The sequence below is a fragment of the Podarcis vaucheri genome (assembly GCF_965113315.1).
Source record: "Podarcis vaucheri genome assembly, chromosome: 15".
Classification (NCBI taxonomy): Eukaryota; Metazoa; Chordata; class Lepidosauria; order Squamata; family Lacertidae; genus Podarcis; species Podarcis vaucheri.
In genome coordinates, this window is record NC_138753.1 from 45158075 (window position 1) to 45170912 (window position 12838).

General features: G+C 44.1%; 1 protein-coding gene across 2 annotated transcripts in view; it reads left to right on the forward strand.

Annotated features, from left to right (window-relative positions):
• The window catches only part of LOC309519522 (outer mitochondrial transmembrane helix translocase-like), a gene marked incomplete at its 5' end in the record, with an annotated part of 69451 nt that overhangs the window by 35981 nt on the left and 20632 nt on the right, over positions 1–12838 (forward strand). Inside the window, 5 exons of one of the 2 annotated variants that reach the window (XM_082200624.1) lie at positions 2003–2109; positions 2940–3029; positions 7470–7520; positions 8230–8405; positions 11355–11957. In XM_082200624.1, the coding sequence (XP_082056750.1) occupies positions 2003–2109; positions 2940–3029; positions 7470–7520; positions 8230–8405; positions 11355–11481 (551 nt within the window). In that variant the 3' untranslated portion in view covers positions 11482–11957. Of the gene's footprint in view, positions 1–2002; positions 2110–2939; positions 3030–7469; positions 7521–8229; positions 8406–11354; positions 11958–12838 lie in introns of those variants that run through there. The other variant, XM_082200625.1, reaches the window with a different exon arrangement.

Here is a 12838-nt window from a genome sequence, read left to right on the forward strand (position 1 = left end):
CCAAATTATATGCCTCCATTATTTTATAATAATAGAGCCAGTCTCGCACTCTGTTTTTTAGTTTTTCAAAACTCTGCAGTTTTAATCTAGCTCCCTCTTGTTCCAGAATTTCCCAATACTTCGGCCGTTTGGCCTCCATATTGAGTTTTTTCTGAGCCTTTGCTTCCATTGGTGACAGCCATCTTGGGGTTTTATTTTCTAACAAGTCCTTATATCTTATCCAGACATTGACCTCCTTATTTTCACCTCATCACTTTGCTGAATCTTCCACTAATTTAGTCCACTACTTTCACTCTTCATTCAATTTTAGATTCAATTGTAAATATCATGGAAAATCTGTCACTCTATCCCATAGGAGCCTGAGGCTTCGTTTCAGAGTTAGAAGATGACTCCTTAGTGCTCGCATCTCAATCTCACCAGTTTTCTCCACTCCTTTAAGGAGTGATTCGGATGGTGGAGAGAACGCTCCTGAGCGCAGCTGGGTACCCAGCACCTGAAACGAAGCTTTCGGGGTTGTTAGGAGTCCACGGCACCTTTGCGTGACCCCAATTTCTCTACAAAATCGGACTTTCCCCGGAGACCTAAATCCACTCTCCTTCTCGGTCTGCAACAGACCGGAAGTCTGCGCTGTACAGTCTAGAACAGGGGTCAACTTTTTCAGCAGGGGGCCGGTCCACTGTCCCTCAGACCTTGTGGGGGGGCCGGAATATATTTCGGGGGTGGTGGTGAATGAATTCCTAGGCCCCACAAATAACCCAGAGATGCATTTTAAATAAAAGCACACATTCTACTCATGTAAAAATACACAGGCTGAATTTAGAAGGCGATTGGGCCGGATCCAGCCCTCGGGCCTTAGTTTGCCTAACCGTGATCTAGAAGGAGGAAGGGGTGTAGCTCAGTGGTAGGAGGCTGTGATTTTTCTAGCACAAACACTTCTTCTAAATAAATGTACCCAATGTAGCTAAAACCAGCAGATACCACTGCTTGTAAACCTCAGATTTCATCAGGCTTTAGGAAAACTCATCAATGGTTCCAAGTGTCCTGCTTACATAGTTGGGACAACTGATGGTGTAAGGAAGCAAGATACCCATTGAAGCAGAAGACAAAAACAAGACAGAAACCTGTATCTCCCATCTCCTTAATTAGCAAGAACTCCTGAAAAATTATCAAAATGTCCACCAAATGCTAAGGATCAATGTGGGCTGCAGCAGTGAACAAGGGCTGCTTATTGCTCACCTCTCCAGACTCGCATCCATACTTGATCACCCAGTTGTACATCTCTTAAACATGCCAGTCTTTGCCACTTTCCTTATGGTGAAGTATGTTGGTTGCTAGCTATGTAAACTGGTCAGAATGGAGGCTGGTGAATATTGGTGTAATGGCTGTTGATTTCACAAAAGCACTAATCACTCCCCTAAACCAGGACAGAGTGGGCTTCCTCTCTGTGGTTCCTAGAAGGAAGAGGGATTGGGGCGATTCTGCCCAAGATTAAAGGTGGCATAAGGACGTAAGAAGAGCCCTTCTTGCTCAGGCCAAAGGCTCATCTGTTCCAGCGCTCTGTTCTCACAGTGGTTCACCAGATGCCCATGTGAGGCCTGCATGTGGATTCTGAGTGCAACACACCCGCCCCACCTGCAGTTCCTAGCAGCTAGTATTTTAAGACATATTGCAGCAGAGGTACAGCATAGCCATCATACCTAGCAGCCACTGGTAGCAGGTTCCCAATTCAACTGACCATGTTCTTCTCCCTCTTGCTCTTGCCAGCAACCATTCATAAGAGGGCAGAGAGATCTGCAAACATGTAGGACCTTCCAAATGAAATCACTGATGACCTCCTAGAAAGAACCAGAATTCCATTGCATTTCAGCATTCTTTATAATATGAATGAAAATGTTGCCAAGATATCAATTTAAGAGATGGGTGTCAAAACAGACATCAGCACAGGGAAAAGGACAGAAGCCCAGTCCTTTTGCTAAACTGTTCTTTTTCTCCCTCCTGTCAGATGCCTTCTTGAGGAACCGCTCCGAAGCTGACCATGAAGCCACTGCCATGATGAAAGCAGAGTTTATGAGCCTTTGGGATGGTCTGGAGACTGGAACCAATTGCCAGGTACCACCACCTAGCTCAGCTGATGCAAAAAAGCCAGGGGCAACCAGTGCTCCTTCCCTCCTGTTATACATTTGCCTCTTCTAAGGTGATGCCTGCTCCATGCATGGGTCACCTAAAAAGTATGCTCTCTTATTTTAAAAAAGAGTACAGGTGTTCCTTCCACTTACACTGGGGTTACATTCTGGGCCCCTGTGTGCATAAGCAAAAATTGCATAAGTGGGGAACACCCTTAAACACCCTTTAAACGCCCTCTCTGCCACACTCTCTCCAATCCAGACAAAAAATACTGTATCTAAAAATAGCCACAACTAGAGTTGAAGCTCGGAGCCTGGAGGATGCAGGGGGAAGTGGTGGCTGCAGTGGCTGCTGTGCTACCCCGCATGTCAGCTGCTAGCCACAGAGGCTGAGCAGCCTAAACAAAGCCGCACTGCACCTCCGGTCTCTTTGGGGCTTCCCCCACCCTCACTGAAGTCCTCTTCAGGCTCTGAGGGGAGACTTCTTAGAAGTCATGAAGACTCTCCAGCTCTCTCTGGCCATTTCCAGGTTTGAATCAAATTACTTATTTATTTCTTTATTTGGGGGCACCGTGTGAATACATGTTTGCACATGAGTCAATCACGGGAAAGTGGGGGACACCTGCAGTAAGTTTAACTTGAAGTAGACCCACTGAAATAAATGGACCTGTGACTTAACCTCAATAGGTCTACTCTGAGTATGAGTAACATTGTTTTATTCATATAGTTTTATTCATATGCAATCATACGCAAATTTAACTGATCAGTTAAAACACAAGATCAATCAATGACCATCACGGTCCAATTGTGTTTCAGGTAATGGTGCTAGGAGCAACCAACAGACCACAAGATGTAGATCCAGCCATCCTGAGGAGAATGCCAACTACCTTCCAGATTGGCCTGCCTGTAAGCAAACCTTCCCTTCTAATAAATCCAGCTCACACCTGCTCCATGTCCACCTCTGCTATTGCACAGTGAGGTTTCCAGTTCAATATTGATTGGGTTATGCTTGAGGAAGATGCCAGAGAAATCACTGCATAACAGCCAGAACACAATTAAGAATTGCTTCCTGGTCCAAGTGCTAGAAAACAAGACAATCAAACATGTGTCCAGCTGGTCTAGGAATGGTATTGAAGGACAGAGTAGAAGTCCCTCCAGTAAAAAATAAAAAATGAAAAAAAAAAACACAAATTAACTTTTCCAAATGACCAGTGTCCCCACCGGGAGATGCAACAGCCCCACAAAAGATCACTTAAGACTGCAATTTTATGTAAGCATCAACATAGATCAGTATGAGGCTTTATAAGAGTTCAGGAAGTGAAATCCAGACTGCAAAAGGAGGGAAAGGTGCAGCTCCATTTTACTGAGGTACAATGCTTCATCCACAACAGAGGATACAATTCGTGTTCAAAGATGGCTCATTGCAACCTAAAGTACACCTTCAGGAAAGGGGAGTGGCTGATCCTCCCATATTCAGGCAGAAGTGAGTCTTTTCTGACCAGTCCAAGGCAATGCTTGACCACTGAAGCAGGCAGACAATTTTGCAGTGCAGGCAGATCTTCAAAGTCCTATCTTCTATAGATCTTCTTGTCTTCTTATGCTAGAATCTTCTTGTGCTTGCAAAAACTGGCTGATATACTTGCATTATTTATTTAGCTCATCATAGCAGCTACCCAGCTGGTATGATGCCTGAATAAAATGCCCTTGTATAAAAGGAAGTCTCCCCCAAAAGACGAAACAAAGCCAGATGCAGATGGGGCCGTCTTTAGCATATGTGCCACCAGGGGGCAGAGATTCACCCAGCGCCCCCAAATTAACTTTTATTATGCTAATGCCAGACGCCACACTTTTTAAAAACAATTTCTCCAAACGAATTTGAACTGTAAATGATGAAATTAAAATGCAATTCGAAAAGTTTCACTCGGGGTCAGCGGCACCTTTGACACGACTGATCTCGTGCGGCTTGCCTGCAGCCGGCAGGCACAAAACAACAACAAACCTCTGGTTACGTGAAACATACTCAATAAACACAAAAGACGTAACCGGCTGTACGTTTGAAAAAATAATATATACTATTCATATAATATACTTACTCATATATGATATCACAGGACAGCAGCTGTGCTATACAGGACTATGCTATAAGATCCACTGTCCAAATATTCCAGAAATCCTTGTCTTAGACTCTGTGAAAGGATTCTGTGGAACTGCAACAACCTTTTGTGTGGATTGTTGGACTCTATGAACAGGCAGGTGGAAGAGACACTTTCACATACAGTGGTGCCTCGCAAGACGAAATTAATTCGTTCCGCGAGTTTTTTCATCTAGCGAATTTTTCATCTTGCGAAGCACGAAATCCCATAGGAATGCATTGAAATTCAATTAATGCGTTCCTATGGTCAAAAAAAGTCCAAACAAAGCCAAATTTGGTACAACAAGAGTTTATTAACTGCTCTTTAAAGTCACTCATACTGTAAAGAGCATTTCAAAAATTGAAGGAACAATAAATAAGTTTCTAAACATGACAGAAAAACATTTAAAAATCAACAAAGTGTACAGTACATTTTCTAAGACTCTGGGGGACAACTCGAAGAAGGTTCCTCTTCCACTCTTTGCTTCTTGCTGAAGAACCCCCTCCTCAACTGTTCCCCCAGCCACCCACCACACAGAAATTCAAATCCAGATTTTTTTAAAAAAACAGCAGAGTGGCCCAATGGTCACAGAAAATCATAAAAATGCAGGGAAAAAACCACAAGCTTCCAGATTCTTGCAAACCCCTCCCCAACACCAAGTCCTTGAATTCCAAACACCCCAACCCAAAATCCAAAAACCCCCAAAAAAGTTTTAAAAGTTTAACTTACCAAATGGCTGCAAAAGAAGTTTTGGAAAAGCTTCAAAAATCACCAAAGTCTTCAAAAACTTCAAAAAAGGCTACCACACCACGTTCTATGAGTTGCTCCTCGAAGTCAAGTCGCAACTGTATTAACGGTGTTAAGAAAAAGGAAACAAACTTGCAAGACGTTTTCGTTTTTTGTCTTGCGAAGCAAGCCCATAGGAAATTCGTTTTGCGGAGCACCTCCAAAACGGAAAACCCTTTCGTCTAGCGTGTTTTTTGTCTTGCGAGGCATTCGTCTTGCGGGGCACCACTGTATATGGACCTTATGCATAAACGGATTAGAGAATGAACTGACCCACTGGGTCTTCTACTTTTTTCATTGAACTTTGAGTAACTTCTGTTGAAATCTACAATTCAATACAATGAATAGTATATATTATTTTTTCAAACGTACAGCCGGTTACGTCTTGTGTGTTTATTGCAGCCGGCAGGCAGGCAGCGCGAGATCAGTCGTGTCAAAGGCGCTGCATAGCAGCTCAGTGCAATACGTAACATAATATTTTGTAAGAGTTAATGTCGTGTGCACATTAACATTAATGTCGCGTGCTGTTGAGAATGACAAGTGTTGCCGCTGGCTCGTCTGACAAGCGCCGCCATTGTGAATGACAAGCACCACCGCTGGCACGGCGCATCTTTGGTAAATGAGTGCACAAGTCGAAGTCCTTTAGTGAAACAGTAGGCATACATTTTGGTAATACCTAGGTATATATGTATTTTGTTTTTCTAGCTTGATCAAAATTATGAATTATTTCATAACACGTAGCTAGTTAAGAGCTTGGGCGGCTTCAGCAGTGAGTGCCTGGTGCCCCCAGAATTTGGAGCCCAGGTGCCCCACACCCCTTGCACCCCCAGGTAAAGATGGCCCTGGATGCAGATTATGGGGAGTGCACTGGGCACGGAGCCTCAGGGGTGTCACTGTGTTCGCTGAAGCTATTATTTAGAATGGAGCATGGGGGGCACTGAATTTTGGCATCATGCAGGATGCCACTGAAATTTGAGACCCCAAGGTCTGCCACTGACAAAGCCATGATCTTTATCCTAGTTTTTGAATATCTGACTATCTCCCTCCTCACCCATTGTGATCTTGACTTCTTCCTGACACACACCCTTTCAGATTCTTACAAATCCGCATGGCCTTTCTGGATGTACTTCAAATATCAGCTCAGCATTCTATTCTAGACACACTGTTACATATTCCGCCCATATTTTATGTTTTTGTTAATTGCAAGCACAAGCCTAAAGCCTTCACCTCTACACAATTACTTGAGAGTAAAAAGACCCACTAAGCTCAGTGGAGACTTTCTTCTGAGTCAACACGTACAGGATTGCACTGTTAGTAGATGCATGTATACCTTAACTGGCTTTCAACCCATGACACGACTAGTTCCTGCTTCATAAGGCAGGATATGCATGAGGTTCATGTACCTTTTCCTTCACAAGCCATGACTCAGCTGTTCACCAAAGCTGCCCACTATGTGCAAACTCAGGAATATGATTAATGGCTCAGAAAGAAGCCAGGGTGTTAAGTCCATTGGCATTGCCTCCTTCTCTGACACCCAGGAGGAAATGCCGTTTCTGGGATCATATCTGCTGCAATACATACCAGTACACTTCCTTCTTAAAAACTATTGGTTTATTCCTATGCAAAATGAGGCCACTCCAATATTCAATCAAAATATCATCAATTAGGATTGATTTAATTCAGGGGGTGGAGAAAGTGTGGCCTCCCCAGATGCGGCTGAATTACTGACCATGTTGGCTGGGGCTGATGGAGCTGGAGTCCGAGATCTGGGGCCATAGGTTACAACTAGGTAAGCCCTGTAAAGTGCTCTGAACACCTGGAAGCACTATACAAGTACAGATCACTCTCTTGTCAGCGACAGTACATTTCTGGAGATGTAATTTGGTTTGTCCCCAAAGACCTCCCTCTTAATTCCTACCCTGCCTTTCATAGAATCATAGAATCATAGAATGATAGAGTTGGAAGAGACCACAAGGGCCATCGAGTCCAACCCCCTGCCAAGCAGGAAACACCATCAGAGCACTCCTGACATATGGTTGTCAAGCCTCTGCTTAAAGACCTCCAAAGTAGGAGACTCCACCACACTCCTTGGCAGCAAATTCCACTGTCGAACAGCTCTTACTGTCAGGAAGTTCTTCCTAATGTTTAGGTGGAATCTTCTTTCTTGTAGTTTGGATCCATTGCTCCGTGTCCGCTTCTCCGGAGCAGCAGAAAACAACCTTTCTCCCTCCTCTATGTGACATCCTTTTACATGAAACCCACTGTGGCACATCTGGGCTTCCATTGAGTTTTCCATCCAGGCACAGACCAGACCCAGATCTCTTTAGCTTCAATAAGGTTGCTGTATCATGTGCCTTGGCCAGTTCTTAGGTCCACCTCCAGATCAAAGCATACTGGTCTCATTCTCTTCTGCTGTTTCTTCTGTTAGACACAAAGGCAGCGGCAGGATATTCTGAAGCTCATCCTTGCTGAAGAAAATGTAAGTTTCTCTCTCTCCCTGCCATACCCCCCCCCCCAATTGCAGCCTGATTATGGGTAAAAGGTAAAGTTAAAGGGACCCCTGACCATTAGGTCCAGTCGTGGCCGCCTCTGGGAATGCGACGCTCATCTCGCTTTATTGGCCGAGGGAGTTGGCGTACAGCTTCTGGGTCATGTGGTCAGCATGAACAAGCCGCTTCTGGCGAACCAGAGCAGCGCACGGAAACACTGTTTACCTTCCCGCCAGAGCGGTACCTATTTATCTACTTGCACTTTGACATGCTTTTGAACTGCTAGGTTGTCAGGAGCAGGGACCGAGCAACTGGAGCTCACTCCGTCGTGGGGATTCGAACCGCCAACCTTCTGATCGGCAAGTCCTAGGCTCTGTGGTTTAACCCACAGTGATTAGGGGAAGGTGGGATAATTTTTAAGTGCAGGAGCTCATTGTGATGAACCCCACAGATATGCTCTTGGAAAGTCCAAATATGCAAGCAGCTCAGTTAATTCCTATTTACACATGTATGCAAACATGCCCCCCCCCAAATCAGCAGCACAGCATAACACTAAATTTATTAAGATCAGCCAAGTCATAGATGTTTACCCAGACAGATTCAAAGCTGTGCAGCTGTCAGTACTACCACAGAGTTGCCTAGGGAGCATGTGTGACTCTCCATATTTAACCCAGAGGGGACCCTTTGCCTTTGAAACAGATGAGCATTGCTGTGAACCTGAAAGAGCTGGCTGAGAAAACAAAAGGTTACTCAGGAAGTGACCTGCGGGAATTGTGCCGGGATGCTGCCATGTATCGTGTGCGTGATTATGTCCGCAAGCAACAAATGAAGCAGATTGCTCGGATGCTCCACGATACAGACAGTGGGGAAGAAAGGTACGAGCTTCACTCAGCTCCCGTTCCTCTTTGCTTCTAACTTTTCATAGTTCTGGGTCTGTTTCTCAGCCTCATTTGCCCTGCTCGTTTTAACAGAGAACGCTCTGAATGAAAGATGTTTGTTTTTTTCCGTCATGCATGCATGCCTAGGTCTTGAGATCTTTATCAGATGCACTTCTCTGGGTTTTCCCACCTGATAGAAGTGAACTGAGTCATGACCAGAGTGAGCCCTTCCTTGCTGGCCTCCACTTAGGGAGTGCAGGCTTCAGAGAGGCTCACCTGGCACCTGGAGGTGGTTTTCTTTGTGCCAGGTAAAGCCTTTGGCTGCATATACACCATGCATTTAAAGCTCCTCCCCACCCCCAATCTTGGGAACTATGGTTTACCCATCACAGAGCTACCAAACTAGTTCCCAAGCTTAGGAGGAGAGGAGAGAGGAGCTTTAAATGCATGTTATGTACGTAGCCTTTGTTCTCCCAGATCCCTTAATTTTAATACATACATCTATCTGGAATATCAAAACCTTGCACATCCCGTTTTTATATTCATTTTAAATTGTTTTAGCTGCTGTGCTTATCCAAGCTTTAGTGTTTTATTATCTACAGTTTTGAATTTTATCTGTATACTTACAAAAGAACTTAAATTATACAAATAGAATGAATTAATAACCAGAAGGTTCTGGGCTCAAATTATTTGGGCCATGGACTCTCAGAAGTATGAAAATATGGGTCAAACTCCAATTGTCCAAATGAAATCCATACATCTAAGTAAGTCTATCAGTGCAATGGAGGAGGGCTAAATTGCAGAAGACTGAAAAGGTGATCCCCCTTTTAAAATTTATTGATACTTATTCAAAAATATACAAAAGTTCACACCCATTATGAAGTATATTTTTATAACACACTGAAATAAAACAGCTACTTAATCTAATCTTTTAAAAGTCTCAAATGACAGGGTTATGGTCTGAAAATGTCTTTGGTAAGATGCTGACTTTATACACCTCTGTGGTCAACGCTTTAGACCACCAAGCCATGTCCAGCCTTGAATGTGATCTGTATCTTTCATGTGTGCAAATTCTTTAGCATCTCCATTCTTATATCTCCAAATATCTACAAGTTCTAACTTCTCAATCAATTTTTGAAAAGAATTGGGCTGTTTGCCTTGTGAACTTGTAATCTTTTCCTCTGAAATCCTATCCTGTGTAGGGGAGACAACTCCATGCCAATCTCCATAAGGCACCAGTTCTCATATGGATAATCCATCAGTTGATAAAAAGCTGGTTTCTTTTCATTTGTGACATACTTATGAAAAGGTGACTTTAAATTAACATACGGTATCTGTTTATAGAGCTCTTTTCAACATTACGTTTAGCAGTGCAGGAGCAGTTCCTATATAAAAGTTGCTTCTTGTGGAAATCTGAGGCCATGTAGGAGAAGCCTCTGCTGCAGTTCCTTCTCATGCTGCTGTTATTCCTCCGTAGATCTGGAGGAACCCAGGAGTTGTGTTAGGATCCTTACAACAAACCTGCACGGTGGGCAGTATTAGAAACGTAGAAAATGGTCTGAAATCCAGTCAGATATCCATCTAGCTCTGCTGTGTTTACAGGGCACAATGACCAGCAGCACTTCAGACAGGTGTCTTTTACAGCTAGGGACTGAACTGGGGATCTTTTGCAGGCAAAGCATAGGCACTACTGAGCTAGGGCTCTGCTCACTATTATCAGTTCAAGGAGGACACTGACAAACTGGAACATGTCCAGAGGAGGGCAACCAAAATGGTCAAAGGCCTGGAAACGATGCCTTATGAGGAACGGCTAAGGGAGCTGGGCATGTTTAGCCTGGAGAAGAGGAGGTTAAGGGGTGATATGATAGCCATGTTCAAATATATAAAAGGATGTCACATAGAGGAGGGAGAAAGGTTGTTTTCTGCTGCTCCAGAGAAGCGGACACGGAGCAATGGATCCAAACTACAAGAAAGAAGATTCCACCTAAACATTAGGAAGAACTTCCTGACAGTAAGAGCTGCTCGACAGTGGAATTTGCTGCCAAGGAGTGTGGTGGAATCCCCCCCTTTGGAGGTCTTTAAGCAGAGGCTTGACAACCATATGTCAGGAGTGCTCTGATGGTGTTTCCTGCTTGGCAGGGGGTTGGACTCGATGGCCCTTGTGGTCTATTCCAACTCTATGGTTCTATGATCAAGCAGGGCAAGAGGAGCCATGCTTTAGCCCAGGGAGGGGGGGAACTGTGCCCCTCCAGTTGTTGTTGGATTCCAGTTCCCATCAGCCCCCACCAGCATGGGTAATAAGGATGATGGAGGCCAGCTTCTAGAGACACAGGTTTCTTCCTCCTCCTACAGCACCTCCATTAATAACCAGGCAATGTTAGAAGGGGCCCCAAGTTTAGTGGTGGAGTCCATTATTGCCATTGAGCTTGGAATGGTACTGCTGAAATGAGTCCAATGGTCATTTCAGCTCTGCCATTCTATAACATTTATTTCTATTTTAATAGATTTCAGAAACAGTTTACAAAAAGCAAAACAGAACCAAGTCACAGCACATCAAGAAATAGTAGAGGTGCCATAGTAAAGCACACATGCTTTGCATGTGAGAAGTCCCAGGTTCCACACTTGGCACCTGCAGTTAAAAGGATCAGGAGACAGGAGATGACAACCATCTCTCTCTGCCTGGGACCTTGTGCCAGTCAGAGTAGACAATACTCAGCTAGACAAATATTCTGACCTGGTAGGAGGCAGCTTCCTATGTTCCTAAATCAAGGCAATTTGAAACCAAAAAGTGTAAAATAAAACTAATCTATAACCCACAGACTCAATAAACTTGGGAAAAACACTGAAGATACGATGGAAGATGATGGCAGGCATTTTGGGGAGCAAAGAACTGTGGGCAGAGACAAAAGAACCAACAGGCAGTTGACTTATTTATTTTGCATCCAGTGACTTGGAAGAGGAACGGTTGCGGCCACTGACCCAGCTTGACTTGTTGTTTGCCCTAGAGAAGATGGAGGAGTCCAAGGGTGCGTCGACTGCTGTGCCGACACTAGAAGAACCGGCTTTGGACTAAGCTGCTGGACCATGTAGCTGAGAGACTGGAGACCATCAACTTAGAATAGGGTGCCCAGAGGTTCGATTGACTGTTCACTGTATTTTTACTAGGCTGGAGGCAAAGGCTGTATATGTATATGTGTGAGATGATAGAGAGATAGTCGCAGAACACAGGCTCAGCACTTAGGAGGAAAGGTGAAAGGAAAGGGAATCTGGGCCAAGCACACCCACCTTGGGTGGAGTGGGACATAACAGGCACTTGGTAGGAATGGAGAAACTCATGTCAAAAGAAAGAAGTCAGCGCAGTTAACATTTGCGGGGGGAGGGGCGTGTCACAGCTTTTCTAGAGGTTGTAAGATGAGGGGAGCCGTGTAATACAAGTGAGAAAGGACAACCACCAGTAAAACCCAATTTGGAGCTATTATTGTGTAAGTGGGTGGCAAGGTATGCTTATAAAATAGGCCTGCTCATAATACAAGAGAGCACTAAGACAAATGCCTAGGACTAAGCAAGTAGTTATTTCTGTTCCAAGTTTGCTGGCTGAGCCATCCTGAACATCTGTGCACATGGCTCTTTACAAAAGAAGTCTTTCTTTAGGTAGCTCATCTCCTCTACAGGTTCATACACAAAAGCATTTAAAACCTAGAAATACAGAACTGGAAATATTTCATTGCCTTTTTTTGTCTTGGCTGCTTCCTTCTCACACTGAAATCTGGTGCCTCAAGACGGGTTTGGAGTCTGGATTATTCCTGCTTTTTTACTTTAGATAATGCTTCAAGTGCTCATAGCTGACAAATTATGCACCACAGTGGCATGTAAGCAGTTGGGGAAGGCCACACCCCTTGCACTTGCTGTACTTGGCCTCTGCACTTCATACCTTTTACATATAGGCAGCTTACCATGGTTTGCAATTAACAACAACAACATGCTATTTATATCCCGTCCAAACTGGGCTCAGGGAGGCTAACATTAAAATATATAATACATTAAAACATAAAATCCAGCAATCAACTGAAATACAGCTTAGAATCAGATTAAAATCAACGTAAATCAGAATAGGGAAAGCCACTTGTATCATTCTGCCAAGTGGTAAGGAAAACGTTAATTTGTTCCGGAGGTCCGTTCTTAAACTGAAACTGTTCTTAACCTGAAGCACCACTTTAACTAATGGGGCCTCCTGCTGCTGCCGTGCCGCCGGAGCACGATTTCTGTTCTCATCCTGAAGCAAAGTTCTTAACTCGAGGTACTATTTCTGAGTTAGCGAAGTCTGTAACCTGAAGCGTATGTAACCCAAGGTACCACTGTACAGGTTATTGAATGCAGATGTGCAGCAAAATGGTTGCCTCTAAGTGTTCACTGGCTACAAAATGCAATGG